General features: G+C 42.3%; 1 protein-coding gene across 12 annotated transcripts in view; it reads right to left on the reverse strand.

Annotated features, from left to right (window-relative positions):
- The window catches only part of Ttll5 (tubulin tyrosine ligase like 5), a 221,247-nt gene that overhangs the window by 174,685 nt on the left and 25,032 nt on the right, over positions 1-21,530 (reverse strand). For all 12 annotated transcript variants that reach the window (XM_052185375.1, XM_052185370.1, XM_052185379.1 and 9 more), the window contains 3 exons: positions 17,915-17,997; positions 11,122-11,191; positions 9,986-10,070 (listed from right to left, as the gene is read on the reverse strand). In XM_052185375.1, coding sequence (XP_052041335.1) covers positions 9,986-10,070; positions 11,122-11,191; positions 17,915-17,997 — 238 coding nt within the window. The remainder of the gene's footprint in view (positions 1-9,985; positions 10,071-11,121; positions 11,192-17,914; positions 17,998-21,530) is intronic.

Here is a 21,530-nt window from a genome sequence, read left to right on the forward strand (position 1 = left end):
TTGAGAAAGAGCTCAAAGCTTCCATAAACTTCCAGGAGTTACCATTTAACTCTTCATCATCACTTGGTAGCAAACGAACTCTGCCTTTACATCCCAATCTTCATGTAGAGAGTGATTCTCAGAGCAGGTGGGAGATTCACTCTCTAAAGTTCCTCTGAATGAAATGCAGAGGGACCAGGCAAGATCCAAGACTTCTACCTCCCACAGACATTAGCTTATGGTGACATAGCCCTTGCCGTCTCTCCCTCAATAGATATTAAGTATGAGGAAGAGACACTCTGGCCAGGGAAGAAGGCAGCTCTTGTCTAACTCTGCATGCTTGACTCTAACTGGTCAACATGAAAAGCCCGGGGAAGCACAGTGCATTTGCACCCACATGCTTTTCAAGAAGGCTGGACTTCTACAAATCATTTTTCTTCCTCTTCACCTCCTGTCACTGGAACATCTGATTCTGAAACCCAGCATGGACAGTATTATAAATGTCATGGGGTAGGCTTCTACTGGGTCTAAGAAACAAGATGAAAGAATCGAGGCTGAAGAGAAATGGAAGAGCAAATGTCCCTGACTCTGTTGTCCCTTAGCCCAAAGGACCATACTGAAGGAAGGCTGGGTTAGTCAGTTAGATCTCACAGTCCTCATGAATCTGTGTTAAACAGCCACATTCACCTCTGACCACCACTGTCTTCTTTTTCCTGCCTAGATAAGAAGTGACACAACTCTCAGATCTGGTCTACTCGTCCAGTTCTGATGATCTGGTTACCCTGCAATGGTTTGGCTTGGGATGGTTTTTCTTTGTTTTTGCTTTTAATATGAATGACTCAGCTAGCTACTTTCTTGCAGCCCCATGAGAAAGGCAGGGTACAGGCTATGAAGGAATCCCTGGGAAATCTATGAGGTTATATAGGCAAATAGCCCCAAGGGTTCTAAATCCATAGACTGGAGAGCATCTGAGTGGGGAGCCAAGAAATAAATAATGTGTTAAAGTTGGGCGGTGGTGGCACACACCTTTAATCTCAGCACTTTGGAGGCAGAGGCAGGTGGATCTGTAAGTTGGAGGCTAGCCTGGTCTACATAGTGAGTTCCAGGACATCCAGGGCTATACAGAGAAACCTTCTAGAAAAACAAAATAAATAAAAATAAAATAAAATAAAAATAAAAATAAAAATGTTAAAGACAATGGGAAACAGCTTTTTCTTTGTTGGAACAGAGAAATAAAAATATGTAAAACATAAAAGCAAGTTTATACTCTGAACTTTGAAGAATTGTAAGTGCTAGTACAAGCCCGTATCTGGGTAAAAAGATGTAGAAATGAAGGTAGATGTACATTATGACATATGACATATGAACATAAGACATACATGCTTCCTAGGTCTCTCTCCTGAAAGGCCCAAAGCAATGAGATCATCATATGCCCAACCCTTCAACTCTAAATGCAATTCTCCATGACCAAGTAACTAGTGCTCCTTGGGGCTATGACTGATCCCAGGGCTGGGTCAGAACAAGAAGAGCCTAAAGTGTCTTATTCTTAAAAAAGAACGACAAAAGGACACAAACATCAGTGTAAGTGGCTCCCACTGGCTGAAGCTAGGACAAAGAGCATAAAAACAAAACAGAGAAAGAGGCACACCAAATAAAATAGAAGTATTTCAGTCTGCATCAATAAACGAATATATAATAGGAAGAAAAAACCGTTTCCTTGAAGTAAAATGCAAAATAACACAAATAAAAGGATAATGGAATTTGAAAATCATTGTCTATTAGTCACTGTTGTAATAATTCACTAAAGCAAGAAACATCAATAGATATTTAAGATATTGGTAAAAAATGAGACAAGGAATGAGGTTTTACATGGTTTTCAACTACCTCCTCATAATTCTTGATAATCACAGAGAGAAGATAAAGTCACTTTACAATGGAGGACTCTAGTAGGCACAACCTTTAATCAAATACTAAATAATTAGCATGTGCCATCAAATATCCTGAAATGAGAATTTACCATCACTTCTGTGGTACTCTGACCCCAAATGAATAGCCAAAGTTTAATCATGAGAAAATACAGACAAATCCAAATTGAAGGACAATTTGGAAAATGACTAGCCTGTCATTTTCCAAAACACTGAGGTCATGAAGTCACCGAAACCTTGTGGAGCTGCTCCAGACTAGCATTGGGAAGAGACTCGACAATTGAACCAAACCACCATCCTTGATGGGGTCCTCTGGTTAAAATGGATTTACTATGACAGCTTGGCAGAGCTGAATGAGGTCTCAGACAGTAAAAAGTGGCTCTTCACACTACTCAGATAGCTATTTCACAGGTCTAGATGGTTTCAAAATTCAAAATGTTAGAGGAAAGTAGTAAGTTTCTTGAGAAGTCTAAAACAACAAAAGACCTGGTCATCCCCTGCTGGTGACTGGCAAACATTGTACAGCACAAGTGCCTTCAGAAAGAAAAGGCTGCTTTCCCACTCTCAGTGCCCACTGAGAAGCATTCAGGTTTGTGACCTATGTATTGGAGCCATGGTTCTCAACCTTCCTAATGCTGTAACCCTTCAATACATTCCTCCTGTTGTGGTGACCCCCCAACCATAAAATTATTTTCACTGACACTTCATTTTTTTTTATTGGATATTTTCCTTATTTACATTTCAAGTGCTATCCCCTTTCCCGGTCACCACCCCCCCCACTTCTGGGAAACCCCCTATCCTTTCCTCCCTCCCCCTGCTTCTATGAGGGTGTTCCTCCACCCACCCACCCCCATTTCCCCGCCCTCGATTCCCCTACACTTGGGCATCTTTTGAGCCTTCATAGGACCAAGGACCTCTCCTCCCACTGATGCCTGACAAGGCCACCCTCTACTACATATGCAGCTGGAGCGATGTGTATCCCTTGGTTGATGGCTTAGTCCCTGGGAGTTCTTGGGAGAAATGGTTAGTTGATATTGCTGTTCTTCCTATGGGGATGCAAACCCTTTCAGCTCCTTCAGGTCTGTGTCTAACTCCTCCATTGGGAACCTCGCACTCAGTCCAATAGTTGGCTGCAAGCATCCGCCTCTGTATTTGTAAGGCTCTGGCAGGGCCTCTCAGGAGACAACCATACCAGGCTCCTTTCTCATTACTATTTCGTAACTGCAATTCTGCTACTGTTATCAACTGTAATGTAAATATTTGATACACAACCCCTGTAAAAGGGTCAGTCAGCCCCGAAGAGGCCCCAACCCGCAGGCTGAGAACCAGTGGGTGACACCTGCCATACACCATCACGCTTCAACCTATTCAAACCTGAAAGTTTCAACACAATTTCTCTATTAACAAGCCAGAGAAACCAATAACTTCCTAGGTAATTCAGGATCAAATCTGCAAATACTCATCCTAACTCGGCTAAAAGTCATACAGTGAGCTAAATCCTTAACCTCCCTCTTAAAGGAGCTCAAGATTTAAACTACTTGAGCCCTCTGACAGAGTTTCACGGTGTATACACATACTTCAGTTGCAGGCCCCTGCTCTGCACATGGCCTATAGAAAACAAACTCAATGGTATTTTTAGTAAATTTTCTTTTGGGGGGTTGGGGGTCTACATTGCTTTGCTTGGATATTTTTTGCCTTCCTGATCTTATGCTTACATATTATGGCTTCTAGTTGTGTGTTTTTAGTGGACTTTGTGTATGTGTTTCTCATGCTTTTTCTTTCTTTCTTTTCTTTCTTTTTCTTTCCTTTTCTTTCTTTCTTTTTTTCTTTCTTTCTTTCTTTCTTTCTTTCTTTCTTTCTTTCTTTCTTTCTTTCTTTCTTTCTTCCTTTCTTTCTTATTTGTTTAACACCAGTCTGTTTTTTTACTCAATTGTTTGTTTTCTAAAGAGAAAGAATGGCCACAGTTGCACAGGTGGGAGGTAGGGAGGACCTGGGCAGAGGAAGAAGGGAAACTGTAATCAGAATACATTGTGTAAAAAACTATTTCCAATTAAAACCAAAAGTGAGTGCTATTGGGGGGGGGGGGAGGTGGTTATGTTGGGCCCTCACGATGGCTCTACAGGAACAGGAAAAGGCACTTGTCACCAAGCCTGAAGGTCTAAGTTAGGTCCCTGGGATCCACACAGGAGAAGGAGAGAACCAATTCCCACCAACTGTCCTCTACTTCCATATGTCCACAGAAACAGACAGCAGATATACATAACTTTTAAAATTTAAGATTTAAGAAAGTCCATATGACAGAATTTTATAGCCTTGACCTTTATGCCAAAAAAAAAAAAAAAAAAAAAAATGGGATCTTACTTTCTTAGATAATCTGAACCCTGGACTATTACTTTAGAGTTAACAGATAAAAGAACTGTATGTCCAATTTTTAAATCAATCTGAAAACGAATATAGATTATCTTTATTTTGAAAATGAAGTCTTAAAAGCTATGGTTCTGTTTGGAAATTATATGTTTCTCACTTGGAAGCAGGGCAGTAGTCTCAGCTTCTCTGTAACCCAGAATATGACTGAAGAAAAGGCTTCAATGATAAGACAACATACAATAGAACTCAACTTACAATAGTTTAATTTACAAGTATTTTCCTTTATGATGGTGTAGGAACAACCTGCATTCTGAAGAAATCACACTTTGAGTTCTGGATGTTGATCTTTTAGCACTTTACCAGTATGCACTGGTTCTGTCTTGTAACTCTGAGCAGTATAGCAAGCTGGAGCCAGTCGGCCACACTGCCAGGAGGGCGACAACCAATACACAGTAGTAAACCATACTGCTAAGCTAACATGTCTGGCATGTTAGGCGTGTTAAGAGCATTTTCAGGGGCTGAAGAGATTAAGAGCTCAGCAAAAAAGAGCACTGGCTGCTCTTCCAGGGAACCTGGGTTCAATTCTCAGCACCATGTGTCAGCTCACAACCACCTATAACCCCAGAATCTTTCTTCTAGTCTCTTCCAGCAATATATGTATGCAGTATACTTACACATACACAAGTAAAACACTTGATGTGCATGAAATAAAACTACTAAAATCTTTTTTAAATGTACTATTAACTGATGCTATTTTCAACTGAGTGACTAGTGCCAGATCTTGACAGGCGGACAAACAGGAAGAGGGGTCATGACTAGGAAACAAAGATAGCAAACACCCAGCTTTTTCCTTATATTTCTGACCACACACAAAGGCCTACAGGCTTTCCCTCCAGCCACTAGAGCCATACAGCCTGTGGACCAGTTTGACAAGGTCCTACAAGTTCAAGGCCAGATCAGGACATGTTTACTCCAAAATTATAGATCTATCAGTCTCTGTTCGTTCAAACAGACAAACCCTAAACTCAGGGAGGAAGACCCTCTGAAGACTCCTCAAAAACCTGTAAGTCCCCAGCTGCTGAGGAAAGGCCAGATTTTGGCTTCCCAAGTCTCTATTCTGCTCTGCAGTGTCCTTCTCTTAATGTGCCTTGCTCTGTGTTTCCTCATCCCTAACAAAAGCCTTTCTTTTAACCAGCTCATTCTGTGTTCTGTCTTGACATCTTTCCCTGTTGCTACTTGTTACACTTGATATTTGTTTCTTTCTCCTGATTTTTAATTCTTTAACTGACACAGGGAAAGGGGGGAAAACCCTACTAAGACCCCTAGATGGTAAGAATGTGATGATGGCTATATTGGAACATGACTCAGTGGTAATCAAGGCACATCTGCAGTGGGGCTTTATAAATAGTGCTGCCCAGTGCTCCTAAGCTGCGTGTTTCAAGACCTTTATCAATATAGAAGCAAAAGGGGTAAGCAAGCACGAAGTCAGTGAGATCTTACTAACTCTTCTCCCATGTACAAATGGGGACGTGGTCACAAGAACCTGGCGGCATAAACTCTTACAGTCAGTCAGCATCACAGAGCCAACTAGATGTAGAAGAGTTAAGTACTGAATTTGGAAGATATATCTTCTACATTCAGAACAAATGCAAAGAAAGGAGATCACAGTAGTTAAATATCTTTATCTTTAGCATGTAGAGCTTCCTGAGGAGAGGGTCATAGGCAATGAGACCTCATCTCAGGCACTTTTACCAGAAGCCTTGAGTTTCATCCTGGCCTGACCTAGAAAAATCTGATGGAAGACAACAGGAGGCCTGAGGCCTAAGAGCTTTGATCTGCTGTCAACCAGCTGCAGCAGAGAAACTGCCAAAATGCTACAGCAACTGGGCAGCGCCCTGCAGAGTGTCTGGGAGGGGATTACCAGCCTGATCCTCTGTCCTCAGAGCCAGAAATGACTCAGACTTCACTAACAGCAAAGGTCTGCCAGGGAGAGTGACAGTCAGGCTAGGAAGGACTTCTCCCTGCCGTTGGTATCTCTTCCTCAGACTTGCTGCTGTGGCAGATTCTGGACAGTGTGCAGCCTGTGAGGTAATCTGAATTCCTTGGCAATCAGCAAGTACCTGAATTCTTTCAAAACCACAGGAATCTAGCACAGAAAAGGTAAATATCCTCATGGAGCCAGTGTTAATTAGCAAGCAAAGCTACTGAAGAAGGGCCCAGGGTTGGGGGTGGGAAGAAAGGCATTACAGAATGGTCTAGGGTCTTTCCTGCCTTTCCACTGGGTAATATGCTGGGGAGCAGAGGGCTGTGCTAGAAGAGGCCTTTTCAGAGTATTTCTCCACTTCTCTGACCTGGGTGCAACCCTCAGAATTCCCTGGGACACTTCCAGAGCTGGGGTTACCTTTTGTTGAGTCACTGATAACACACATGGTTTCCAACTCAATATCTTCTTACTTTAAAATAAATTCTTGTTTCAGTGCAAATTTGGCGATTAACTTTGTCTCAAAAAGAACTTTCTCAGATCATTTATATCCCATATTGGATCCTACAACAGTTGTGGAATCCAAGTTTCTTTGAATTCTATTTTTGACACAAAAAAGGGATCACCATCATTTTGGTGAGAACAATACCCCATCTCTGGAAACTCAATGTCTTCTTCCTACTAGCAAAACAGCAACCTGCATGGGGACGCTACAGCAGGAACCTACACAAGAAAACCAAAGCAGTATACAGAGCAGAAGCACTACTGTCAGGACCATGAGACAGCTGACTCAAGTGCCACAAGGCAATTTCATTTTAGTATCTTTTCAATAATTTACACACATATATATAAAAAAAAACAGTGAGAAGGAGCTGGAAAGATGGGTCAGGAGTTAACAGCACTTGTTAAGTATCTGGGTTCTGTTCCTAGCACCCACATGACAGTTCAGACCATTTCTAAGTTCAAGATGCCCTCCTCTGGCCTCTGCATGTACTGCACATATTTAGTATACTTGCATGCAGGCAAACACTTCTACACATAAAATAAAGAATGAGCGGTCTGCTTTTTGTGTGAATAAAACAAAGACAAATGAAAGCATTAACCTATAATGTAACTAAGGTCTTTTTCCGGAAAAGGTTTTAAAGGGGAAAGAAATTTACACAAAATAACCTATTTCACAGTGCAGTGAACTTTATAACGTGAACTTTCAATCTCCTAGCATTAATTTGAAGATCCCAACAGAAATGACAGGGTATAAAAGTCTAAAGAAGGAAACTAATTATTTTTGCCTCTAGGTCTGTCTCTTTAGTAAAGATTATGGTTTTCCTTCTAGTCTCAAAGTAAAGCAACCTGGTGATCTCATCCCAAACTGATTACCTTCAGTTATGTCTACACAAAACACACGTGACTCAAGATTAGCAGAAGCTGCAGGTGCGGAGGAGGCACAGACGGGCGCTGGATGTAATGACACAGTTGAGTGCTCTGAGGACTGAAAGGCAAGTGAGTGCCAAGATAAACAGTGACGACTTGGGCACACTGAGAAACCACACAGAACAGTGTGCCTTTTATATCTGCTGCAACCAGCTCAAGATAATGCCATGTATATATATGCCTTCAAGAAGGATTTCAAATCCACCTTGATTTCAGGTTAACCCACCAAAGACTTGAAAATGTTTCTTTTCCTTGTTTGGATCAATGTGAACTGAGTACTTAAAAGGCTATTTTCCTAACAGTGAGGAAGAGGGCCCTCTGACCATATAAATGTGTGTATAAATGCACACAGACGTGCTACTTCCTGCTGGAAGCAACACAACTGTCACTAAATCAGTAGCTTCTAACATCTAATGCAATATGTAGCCAGAGTATTTGTTTATCTGTAGCAAACTGTAAAGAATGTTAGTATTGTTCTCATTCTGTGAGCATATGAACCATAAAGATAAAAAATTATGTAAAAGTTTACTCTGAGTGGGAGCTACTAACATTGTAGATGAAATACCTTTAGAATATGATATGAAATATATTGGCATAACACACTTGATAAACAGCATCATAAATAACCTTCTCTGTTCTAGAAAACCAAGCAGGAGCAAGGCCACAAGTTGAGGCACAGATGAGTGGATAAGGCATAAAGGGGAGGCTCAGCACATCAGGGGAAGCTCAGAAGCCTCCAAGTATAAAACCACAGCCCACACACCCCATGCCCCAGGAGTACAAAGATTTTATCTTTTCTCTGTTCCAGATAATATGGAGAGTAGGCTTTTTAAAAAATTTATATTTGTCTTCTTTCTTATACTTTCTTTTTGTATACTTCCAAGTACAGAAATTCATATGCATAAATGCTCTAAAAAAAATGTCTTCCCTATATTAATCCAATGAAAGCAAATAGTTTATGTGAGATGCTGGTCCAGGTCTTCATTCAACAACTGGGAAATGTTTTATTTTTCTCCTTCTTCAATTTTCAAGGGCTAAGAGGCCAGGGCTATGGCGTTTCAGTAGCCCCTAGTGTTCTCAGGGCTCCAACTCATGAATCTTAGTTAAGAATATGACAGAATTTATGAAAGCTGCCATTGCCACCTAGAGGAAGGGAAGACATGACTAAGCCAGATAGAAGCTTAGGTTAGTCCCCTCCCTTGACTCCAAATTAGAAGTAGAAAACTCAGTTGTCACAGTACAGTATGGACTGTCAAAGCTGCTATCCATACACAGGGATTGGAGAGTCTCTGGGAGGACAAGGGGTCATCTGCTTTCTTCGTCACATAAACACAAATGGCCAGCCTTATTTTATTCATGTAGTCTCCATTTTCAAAATGAATTTTCTAAAATCAGAAACATGCACAGACTATGACTTTCAGCTTATGTCTGCACACAGATGCAAAGAACCCTCTCAGACTGCTATAAACTATCCCATCAAAGCCATGACACAGGAAAACTGCAGAGCAAGCTAGCTGACTTAAAAACAAAAAAACCAGGAGCTATGAGAGAATGTTTCTTATGAAAGGAACATAAGAAAGTTACATACATTTTAAAATAGCTTAATGGATTTATGGAACCTGGAACCTGTAAGTCTTTGTAGATATGGGAGATAAAATTTCAAGTTATTATAATTTAATTCTGTTGACAGACATACCTTAAAATCTACTAAGCATTACAAAAAAAGAAAAGAAACTGTATTCACAACCACAGCAAAGATATGACTTGTATATTAAGGGATGAAAGACATGAATATCCCATGTATATGAGAAAACATGACCATTCAATTGAGCTCCAATCCCTACCCACTACCCCATTAGGAGGACTCAGAAACCACTACCCCCTTGATATGCAAATCTCTCTCTTCTACTACATAAGAGGCAGCAGGGACTGCAGTTGCAAGGATTAGCATGAGGACCTGGTGTGTGACAAGTAACTAAATATGACTTATTTCCCTTCCAGACCTACTCTGAAAAACATAACTCTTTTAATATCCTAGGGCCCTCATAACAACCCTCGGTGCATGAAACTACCCTGTGGCCTCTACACCTGAGGAAGTCTGTGTCTCTCTACCTTATGCAGACCTGCAGGGGAAGCTGTAGAATAGCACCAAGACTGCTTTCTGTCTTTGGAAGCCCTCACAGGTACACTCTATTTCCCTGAGTTGAACCTAACAGAAAGAAGCAGCCTGGTCTTAGAAACATTTTTAACGGATCCACTCTATCCTATGCAGTCAATCCCTGCACCCGAGAAAGCCTCTTACCTAGCCAGTCCTTCCTCATAGAGATAGATGACAAGGGGATCATAGGAAGTCACGAGCACATAGAGGCGCACGTCAAACTTGAAATCTAGGAAGAAAGTTGGGCAACACAAGAAAAACTTATTTCATCTCTTTTCTGTTTCAAAGAACAGAACAACACAACCAGGAGCTATGAGAGAATGAACAATCCTTACCACATAAAACACACACTGCACACATCTTGTATTTTGATCATACAATGGTATGCAGTATAGCCACTAAATACATATAGTATGATGTATGTATTAACATGGTACAAACATGATTCCAAGGATGGAGTCATGTGAAGATTTCTGAGTGCTTGTGAGAAAATACCAAGAAACCAAGAGTCTTGTGACCTTAGTTTCTTCAAAATCATGGAAATGTTCTTATATCATGCTTTGTGCTCCTTCCGGATGTAGCAGATTGGAGTGAATTTACTTCAAATTATTCATTACAACTGCTTATTATTAGTTGTTTATATGCCTCAAAGGAAAAATACATTTTTGCCACATGCAGTTTGCCTTTGTGCCTCTAACACTTTACTGATCTGATTCCTCTTAACCCTTGAGAGTATAAATTGTCTGATCTCTGAATAAAGTTGGCTCCTGCATGAGACTTTAGTAATCCTTATTTATTGGCTCCATTCTCCCAAATCCCACCACCAAACAGAGCAATAAACAGTATAGTGTTCATATAATTCAGTTATTTGTTTCAGATAATATTCTAACAGGTTTTAGAGTGTGTACATGCATGCATGTATGTGTGCATTTCCTTGTGTGCCTTATGAGCAGTATCATAAAGAACTATCCTCATGTCTGGAACAACGGGAACCAAAAGTATCGGACTACCAGCTTTAAAAGATTTACAGCCAGCTGGTGGTGGCACACGCCTGTAATCCTAGCGCTCTGGGAGGCAGAGGCAGGAGGATTTCTGGTCTACAAAGTGAGTTCCAGGACAGCCAGGGCTATACAGAGAAACCCTGTCTAAATAAATAAATAAATAAATAAATAAATAAATAAATAAATAAATAAATAAAGATTTACTAGAGAAGACTCTGAAAAGATTACGAAGTTGAGCAAGATCCAGCCCAATCTAGTGAAGAGTCCCTCACAACTCACCATCTATGAGTAGGGGGTTGTTAATGTAACGGGAGACCAAGATGTTCTCTTCCAGGGAGATCTGGTTTGGCTGTTGAGTAAACAGAAAGGAATGACAAGGGAGAAATCCTAAAATGTATAGTTGGGGGGTGGGGGAAGTTGGAAGTTCTTTACCTTAAAAAAAATGATACTATGGAAAAATCTGTAATGTTCAACTGGCCAGAGGACACTGTGGGTACCCAATTACAATAGGGAAAAATAAATTTACATAGCACCTCTTATAATAAATGCAGTTAAATAGCTTTTAAGATTTATATGCATGGTATAAAATAGTTATTTGCCAAGAAAGTAAGAGCTACTTAAAAATACAAAGTTGCTTCTTTTAAAATATAAAGACCAATGGAAGTTTTAAAACACTACACTATTCCCAATTCACCTCTCATTAACTTGTTCTGGAAAGTCACAGATACATAATGCAGTCTAGCATTCCCAGTGAGATGGAGTAGATGCTTGGTTCACATAAGGCACTTGCTAAGCAACCATGTGTAAATACTGAATTAGATCGTTTAAAGATCTCACCAATGGGCCGGGTAGTGGTGGCCCACGCCTGTAATCCCAGCACTCTGGGAGGCAGAGGCAGGTGGATTTCTGAGTTCGAGGACAGCCTGGTCTACAAAGTGAGTCCCAGGACAGCCAGGGACTACACAGAGAAACCCTGTCTCGGGGAAAAAAAAAAATCCAAAACAAAAAAAAAGATCTCACCAATGGAGAATAGTTGTTTGCATAAGAAGTAGTGGGTACTGCTGCCCATGTGTAAAGCACTGAGCACACAGTGAGGAAGAAAACAGATACATCTGTGCCCTCACGGAACTTCAGAGTCAGCAGCTCCTTTTCCCCAAAGGGTTTACTGTTTCGGGTTAGAACAGCAACATGGACTCTAAAGGGACACAGAGCAGCAGTTCTACAAACATAAGATGTCAAGCTGCCAGAAAGGGCCGGGCTGCAGGGCCATGAGGGAAAGGCCAGCTCTGGCCAGCAGACAGCAGACACAGAAGCAAGCAGTGAGAGAGCCTCAGGCATGTATGTGCTGGGGAGGAAGGGAGGCCACTGCCACGGGCAAAGTCCAGCAGAAAGGAGGGAGGCAGACTCACGGGCCTGAGGCTAAAAGCTGTAACCAGGAACTAGCTCAAAGGGGTGGGAGAGAACTAGAAGGGAGGGAGCCCTCTGGCAGAGGATTTGAATTGGCAAGGGAATCAAGACTGAATATGGTGGGAAGCAGGCAATTACTGCAGACTCCACACAAAGAAAGCAGTAAGATAAAGAAACCTCAAACAGAACAACTGCATGTGTTATTAGAAAGAAAGATCAGCTTCCAGTCAACCCAGAAGGGCAAGAGGCTTCTAATTACAAATGGTAACAATAGCAATTATGAGACTAACTATAGTAGCTGCTTGGAAATGACTAGCAACATTTGCCGAAATAATTACAATTTAATAGAGGTACTGAGCATTTACCATGTGCCAAGGGCTGTTCTGAGCATGACCCAAGTATTATTTTATCCCCACCCAACTTCAGGGACAGATACACCACCATCCACTTCTGCAGATGAGTGGTGAGGACCTGCTCCACCACAGAGCTGGATGCATGATAGCTAGCATAGCCCCAGTGCAGCCCTGGAGCCTAGGCAGTGTCTCAGAGGTTTCCCTTTCAAGCAGTGTTCATAGCACTCCCCAGATTCTGGCACAAAATAACTGTCCCCCAAATCCAAAAGTCTAAAACATTTTCTAGCCCAAATACCACTGCTGTCATCTCAAAGTCAGACCACAGCTTTCACAGCATCTCTAGGTATCCTATGAACACAATGGCATCAACATTCCTTCATCCCTAATGAAGTCAATCACCCATCCCACTTCCTGATGCCCTTACACTACTTGATAAGTCTATGACAAGTACTATCTCCATTCCGAGTCACCCAGCAAGAATTTGTGTAAGCTCTTGAAAGCAGTAAAGCTGCAAACTGTGCTCCAGACCTGAAGCCAATCACAGCCACGCAGCTCTGACAGCTACAGCTGAGCTTCCATCTGGAGACCTATGGACGACAACAGGACATGACTGGTAACCGGGTGTCCTGTGGTGGTGGGCTTCACCCCATGACACACCTAGTGCCCATCCCTACATCTTCTCTTCTACTCCCTAAAAATCTAGCCACTGAACGATGCATAACATAAACTTCTTTAAAGACTTTAGAACTTGCTCAGTTGACTTTACCTCTCATTCCTATCTGCATAAGAAAAACTAACTACTCACAGACTAAAGGAATACTTAAAAATGGTTCCTTTGCCTAGTATTATATATTAAAGCCCAAGTAGTACAAGTTTTTGATATCCTTAAAAGTATTTCCTATTCACTAATCCTCAGGTAACTAATTTAAAAGCATTTCCATTTCAAGGTAGAATTTCCTCTCAAAGTAAAAGAAGGCTAATGAGGAATCAGAATTGCTATGAAAACTGTACATGCACTGATTTTCCTAACTAGGTCCTAAGATTCAAGCTTGGAATACTTGCTAAGTTACTGTAGGGTAGAACAGTGTTGTGGTTAAGAGCGGATGCCCTGGAACCAGCTGGACCTCAGCTACAACCATGGCTCTACCACTTATTAAGAAAACAGTAACAGTCATACAGGATTCTTATGAAGAGTAATCTTTATTAGCTGGTTCTATCTGGATTCAAATGGAAGGTACAGGGTAAATGATAAGAAGTATCAGTTGTTGATGGGAGTAAGCATGCACACTTTAGTCCCAGCACTCAAAAGGTGAAGGCAGGTGAATTTCGAATTTCTTTGAGGTCTGACTCTACATGGTGAGTTCCAGGTTAGGCAGGGCTACACAGTGAAATCCTCTCAAAAATGTCTCAAAAAGAATTATCAGCTGTTCTTGCTGCTGCTGTACCCTCAACAGGCTCTATGTGGTTCTGACTTCTGCATTGCACAACTCAACATCATTCACTGCCACATGCCAGAGCAATGCACTCAATTACAATGAGGACACAGAAGAATTAGGAGATATAAAATATTAGAATTTCTCGAGAGGTTTTCAGTGCACACAGCCAGCACTTCTTAAATAGCTGTCAAACAGTAAGAAACACAAAGAACACGAGATAAAAACACACAGAGAAATAAAGGCAAGAGAATGTGGTTTATAGTCACAACGAGAGGGACTTGACAAGTGGGACCTAACAGTCTCTTGAACTTCACCCTCTAAGGATGTATATTAACAGAACCACAGATACCAGATGACACCAACATCAGGTGAATGAATTAGGCCTCAATAGTAAAACCCATATCTTCATCAGAAAATACCAGGTCTTCCCCCACCTCAATTTGAATATCATTAAGTTGGGAAAGTGTGGCATTTAGTCAGGTTACTGAAGAAGCTGGAGTTAAGAGCTCTGTTCCTTTAGCTGCATCTCTAAATAAGAGCATATCATTAGGAGCCCTGTCAGCCAGCCCACTGAGATACTTCCCTCCGCAGGGGTTCATAATGTATTCCTCAGGACTACACAAAAGTCACACATTTCTTGCCTTTTTTTCTGTTCCCTTTAGGGTTTTAAAAAAAAAAAAGTTGCTTTTGTGGATATTTTCTAGTAGGTCCTGACTACTACGGAGCAGTTTTACTAATAGGTCTCCTTATGCTTGTGAAAAGATAGGGAATGAAGTTTTCATTTGAACTTCACATCTATGTCCAGCCCCCTGCCACAGCCCCTCCCCAACTCCTACAAGTTCTGCACAGACCCTCTGTCTTAGTGTTCTCTCTCTCCCTCCCCCTCAACCCTGAAAGAAAAGCAGGCAGCAACTTTGGAAAGAGTTACTTCATCCAGTTGGCTAATGGGTCACATATTCCAGGGAAATGATCCAGGTATGGAAAAGAAGGGATGGTTAAGGAGAGAAAAGAGGATTAACTACAGTTTGTAGGTCTGGGTAAAAGGCGATAAAATTCCAGTTTCTGGGTGAAATGGGAATAAGGTCCCATTAGAGTCATGTGCTGCCAGTGCCCCTTGTGCCTGCTGGCATCTTCCCAGGCTTCTGTCTGGCACCTCCACTAAATACCTAAAAGAATCAGATTCATTCCAAAGCTTCACCAGTGGGAAGGGGAACTGGCAAAGGTGTAGTCAAGTACTTTGATCTGTGCAGGGGGTCTCAAGGGACTGAGCCCTTGGAGATGTGGGAGGGAGAAAGAGACTCTTACATAGGCTGCCAAATGCACATTCCCTAAAGACAAGTCATTCCCTTTAATGAGCCTCAGCCTCAGCGAAGAGCTGGAGCAAGAGGTTCCCAGCTCCATTAAGGAAAGTTTAACTTTTCTATTCTTTATGATGTTAGCTTTAAAAGAACAAATCACTAGGGCAAAAGATCATTCCAAAAGGGAAAAAAAAAAAAAAAAAAAAAAGCCCCACGTGAGCTGGGAATAGATCCTATTCTCTTTGACTCATGTCTAAGAAAATAAAAAGCAAACTTGAACCATAGCTGACTCTCAATAGCAATTCCATTTGGCAGCTAAAACCCAAACCCAAACTAGCACCATGCAATTCAAACAACACTGTGCTCCTGGCAAAGAACTAAAAGCAAGACTGTCAGATAGGAGCCTTCCACCAAGGTCACAGACACAAGACAGAGACAAGGCATAGCACCATGCGTTATGCCACATGGGACCCAGGGTTAAGGGGCTCCAGGGAACAGGACTTGTAACTAGAGCCTGATGCTATAATAGTTGGTCTGCCAGATTCAGAGTCTATCCTTTCCCCAGTAAGAAAGGTCTGGCCATAATTTGTTTACTGTACAGTTTTGGATCCAGACCGAATCTAAGAACTTTCCAAACTAAAAGACTTTAGAAAGTTCATTTCTGCACAATGTGAAAAAAAAAACTTTGGAATTTAAGATGGAGTACTGAACAAACACACACACACACACACACACACACACACACACACACGCACACACGCACGGGATGTATCTATCCTAGCATTCCCTTCCAGAGCTCACTGGAAAGACAAAAAGGTTATTTTCAAAAGAATGAAATAATAACAAAGGAGCCAGAATAGATCAAAAGTCTAAGTAAATCTTCAAAGACAGGGAGCAGATAAGATCAGGGTTTACAAAACAAAGACAAACAGAGCAGAGAGAGCCCCAGCCCCAAATACCAGGTAAGGAGGATTCCCAAGGAGGCCACGGCAATGGTAGCCAGACTGAAAGTAGTCTAGCCTTAGAAAGTGGAAACAGCGACTGCTCAGAGCAATGAATACTGGCAAGCTCTGAGTGTGACTGTGACCCTGCCTCAGGGAATATGGTAGAAGAGCAAGCAAAGATGTCAGATATCAATCTTGGGCCTCAAATAGGGGTGCACACACACCCCACACACACCTATGCACCCACACAAATATATGTACATACAAATATATGCATACACCACATACAAATACAGATGGAAGAAAAAGGAAATATAAACAGAGATAACAAAGAGGATATCTTCCCCCAGAGTAAAGGAAAAGTAGATAAGCAGTGCCCACCAAATGTCTAGAAGGAAGGAAACCAAGGCTGGACTTACGTACTGGCTAAATTTCACAATCCTAATGCTGTAGCTTTCTACTAAGCTTAAATTTTTAATAAACTTATAAAGGAGGAAAAACTAAATCACAGTTATTTAAAAAGTAATATTATATAACTCTAAAATCTGACAGAAAAAACTAATTAAATGTAAGAGACGACTATGGAAGGAAAGGCAGGTAGAAGTAATATGGGTGTAATAAATGTAAAATGGGGAATTACCAAATATAATTAAAAAATTGATGCCGGGCAGTTGTGATGCACACCTTTAATCCCAGCACTTGGAAGGCAGAGGCAGGTGGATTTCTGAGTTTGAAGCCGGCCTGGTCTACAGAGTGAGTTCCAGAACAGCCAGGGCTACACAAAGAAACCCTGTCTCAAAAACCAAAACCAAAAACCAAAAACCAAAAACCAAAAAAAAAAAAAAAAAAAAAAAAAAAAAAAAAAAATTGAGAAAACAAGAAATATAAAATAACCATGTTATGGAAAATCCAAAGGACTGTACTATTATTATTATGATGATGATGATGATTATTTACTATTATTACTGTGGTTCTGAGGTCTGAACCCTGAATCTTGTTCATGGCTTTTTAGCACTCAGCCATGCCCCTATCTATATTAATTTTTAAAACAACATTTAACAGGGATTTTTTCAAGAATCAAGACATCAGCAGTTTCTAGGAGAAAGAAGGATGAGGGAGAGGAGCAGGAGGAGGGAGGAGCAGGAAGAGGGAGGAGCAGGAGGAGGGAGGAGCAGGAAGAGGGAGGAGCAGGAGGAGGAGGAGCAGGAGGAGGGAGGAGCAGGAGGGAAGGAAGAAACAGTGGCAAAAACTGTCTTCTGCTCAAGCCTGATGGGTGGCAGCTCAGAGCTGGGTGCAGAACACAGAAAGGACACAGAACACAGAAAGGACACAGAACACAGAAAGGACACAGAACACAGAAAGGACACAGAACACAGAAAGGACACAGAACACAGAAAGGACACAGAACACAGAAAGACACCTCTTTTGAGTGGGTGCAAAAGCCTTCCCCAAACCCCATCTAGCGAGTGCCCCTTTGGCCATGGAGGAAGTGTCCCCAGTGAGGGAGGAGGCTGCTGCCAGCAGAGTGACCAACCGAAGGACAGCACCACAGCTGCCCTCCAATCCCTGCTGGACTCAGAGCAGAAGGAAATAGCTGCTCAAATCAGCACCAGGCCTGCTGTCCTCATACTTACATTGTTGATCAAGTAGACGCCCCGCCCCCTAGAAGAGGCCACTGGTTTTACTATCCAAGGTCCTCGGTCCTTTGAATATGAATCTGCTCAAAATATTGGGAGATAAAGAGGGAAGAGAAAAAACAAAGAAAAGAAGGAGCATGAGTTTGTCATCTTAAACTGCAACAATCACTTAGGTACCTAAGGAACCCCACATCTTCCACTGGAGAGCAAAGGCTAAAATCGCCTGGTTTCAGGCTGGCCTTAAAAAGGGAAATGAGGCAGGACGAAGCCAAAGAGGAGGGAGGAGGAAGATAGCGCATCGCTGCACGATTACCTTCCACTGTTTCCTCTTTCTTACATAAGGAGGGAAACAAAATGAGGTAAAATCTGAATGTTAGTCTGTTACCAAAAACAACCTTTGGGAACCTGAAAGTCATCTTTGTTAACGGAAGGACTGCCAGTAGATAGAGAAAAATGAGGATTTTACTACATCTCAAATAGAGCTCCTTCCTTTGAATAATTCTTCAGAGCTTAGAAACCAGGCCGGGCTTTAGAACAGGGACACAGCATGATTTATTAGAAGGGGGTCTGTGCATTCACCAGCTTCAGCTCTGCTGTTAAGTATTTTAAGGTCATGCGAAGAAAAAGCAGAAAGCTGACACTGAGACTCCCAGGGGCTCGAGCCTGATCTGAGGAGAAAGAAGCAGAGGCCGTGGATTTGCTGAGTGCGACTACAGGAGCAGTATTCCCTCTGTCAGCCCTCCCTCTGCTGATGGACCTGAAACACTGTTTGGAAGGATAAGGGGAAGGTAAGACCTAAAAGCTAAGGTTTCTTGCTACTTTTCTTCTCTGAAAGGAGAGGGATCATGAAGACAGTCCAGTGAGTGAAAGTGTCCTGGGCCTCTCAAACCGCCTGGCGCTTCCACACCGGAATAACATCATCTTACTCAGAACGCAAAAGCATAAACTCAATACAGTTCCCTCAAGGTTATGGTCTCTGGCTGAGTTATTAAAAGACCAAGTGCTGCCACCTGTGTGTGCTATCCTTCCTTCCCTCTTCCCACAAGAACACACACTTGCCCTAACCCTCTGCAGGGTCCCGCCCAGGCCAACCTCAGACCTGAGCAGCCCAGCAGCCCAGCATGGGCAACAACCCCCAGGGCACCACATCTCCCAGCCACATGCCCGCCTTTCATCCCTCTCCTCTCTGCAGAAGTGAAATGTCTCTTTTTCACCCCAAACAGGAACTTGAATCACTGGGGGTGGGCCTTGAGGCTTTATAGCCCAGCCCCACTTCCTGCGTATGGATGCAATGTGATCAGCCAGTCTCCTACTCCTACCACACAATGCCTTCCTTCCCTACCAGTTTCCCCAACATGATGGCCTGTATCTCTCTGCAAGTGTAAGACAAAATAACCCTTTCTCCCTTAAGTTGCTTTTGCAGAGAATTTTATCGCAGCAATAGAAGAAAAGCTAAGACAAGAAGCTATTAATATGAAAGAAAATAATAAGTTTTCTAGGCTCCATGCCTTCATTCATTCAAAACTGCTGTTCCTAATATGCCTAGTAGTCTCTAGAGGCGGACTGACACCAGTAAGACAGTCTTCTCCCTCACAGAGGAGGCTAGCAGACAGACAGACAGACATTAAACAAGATCTTACAGACACTGAGAGTTATGAAGTAAGGGAGTGTATAAAATGTCTTAAGAAGACAACCAAAGTTGTCTGGAGACAGAAGCCTCCACAGATGCTGCGCAAAGCTCTAACTCTCAGAGAAAGGCATGTGTACCTCGGATAGCATCTGTTGCTAGTGTGCTGGTCAGTCAGCCCTGCTTTGTGACCTCCTATTTTGGGCTCAGGAGGTAGCTTAGTGGCCACACACTTCCTTAGTATGCATGGGATCCTGTGTTTTAACCAAAAAAAAAAAAAAAAAAAAAAAAAAAAATTGAATTCTACTTCTGGTGCATGTCCTATGAGTCCAATGTCAGGATTCAGCTTCTATGCTGACATTTTTACACTGATTTGTGATATTTCAAAACAAAGATCTATTTCTTTTCCAAGTATTTTTTTTAAAAATGAGCAAGAAGCAAGAAAAATCAGAGGCAAAGCCAGGGCATGGGTCAGAGTGGTGTGCTTGGATGAAGACATTATAGACAACTCTGACAATCGTTCCCACCACCGTCCAGTTCCTGCAGCAGTGTGTTTGGTGCATTGGAAAGACTGAATAGGAGCAGGGGGACTGGCTATTTCTCAGGTGTGAAGAGCCCATCAGACAATGTTCTTCAAAATGAGGAATTCTGTTTCATTTCTAAGATATCTTATAAAAATTAAGGTCTTAGAATGTACTATCTGAGCCAGGCAGTGGTAGCGCACGCCTTTAATCCCAGCACTTGGGAGGCAGAGGCAGGCAGATTTCTGAGTTCAAGGCCAGCCTGATCTACAGAGTGAGTTCCAGGACAGCCAAGGCTACAAAGAGAAAAAAAAATTAAATTAAAAAAATACATTAAAAAAAAAAGAATGTACTATCTGCACTGATCTGAGTTCCTCCAAAATACTACATGAAACTCCAATTTTGCCCACACCTCAGAACTATTCTCAGCCTCCATCATACGTAGCGATGCCACAGAAAACAGTTTCAGGAAGGTGCTCTGCTTGTCTATACTGCTGCTGCCCTAGTTCTTCTTGTCTAAAATCATCTGCTTGAAGAAAATGGTTGGAGTGAGCAAAGGGCCCTTAGGCAGGTTCTCTAGGGTCACAGACCTATGGTTCTACTAAGCATTAGCTGGAAATAGGGCACCAAGAACCTGGAAGAGTGTGCTGCGTACCCCAAGTCCTTCTCACTCATGACTCGGGGCAGCTCAGGGGCCCTCCAGGTTTTCACATCTCTGGCTATAGCGACTGGCTTCTGGGCTCAATCTCTTCACATACAAACTTAAGACTTAATTCTTATTATGACAAAAGCTCATCTTCTCAGTGCCTCTGAAAAGCTTCACATCTTGCTCAATCCTGTCAAAGGTACTGCTGGGGCCTTTCTGCCCTTTTAAGAAACACAAACACACACTTTGCCCTCACTCTTGGTGTAGGACCACACGACCCTCCTTACTAGGCAGGCTGGGAATTGATCACAGGAGCCTAGCAAACTGCTTTCTTCCCCTGGGAAGACTCCCATGGCCAGCAGTGAGCCTTCTTCCCTCCCTCCTTTCCAAGCCACCCCACCTCCTTTCTCAAGGCTCCCTCTTCAGAGCCCTCCACCCTGAGCCCCTGTCCACCCCTCCTTTCTCCCCGCTGTCTGTGTGGGCTGTGTCTCTGAGCTTCTTGTAGCTCTTTGTCATCATTTTCATCTGGAACCTCTGGAATCTGTATGTCTGACCCAACTCAGAGTTATTTTTACAACTGTCTGCAAAACCTCACTGTATGCTTTCCCCACAGCACGGGGAAACAGCCCCTCAAACGTCCGGATGTCCAAACTGAACACTCCTCTTCCCTGGAACAGTTCCTCTTGTATTTTCCTGGTTGTATTCTTGCTTAGACTCACAAGTCCTGGTGGGACAGTGGTGCTTCACACCTGCAATCCTAACTCCTAAGGATACTGAGGCAGGAATACTAGTGCCCAGGCCGTTGTGGTCAGCCTGAGG

The sequence above is a fragment of the Apodemus sylvaticus genome, chromosome 6 (assembly GCF_947179515.1).
Source record: "Apodemus sylvaticus chromosome 6, mApoSyl1.1, whole genome shotgun sequence".
NCBI lineage: Eukaryota > Metazoa > Chordata > Mammalia > Rodentia > Muridae > Apodemus > Apodemus sylvaticus.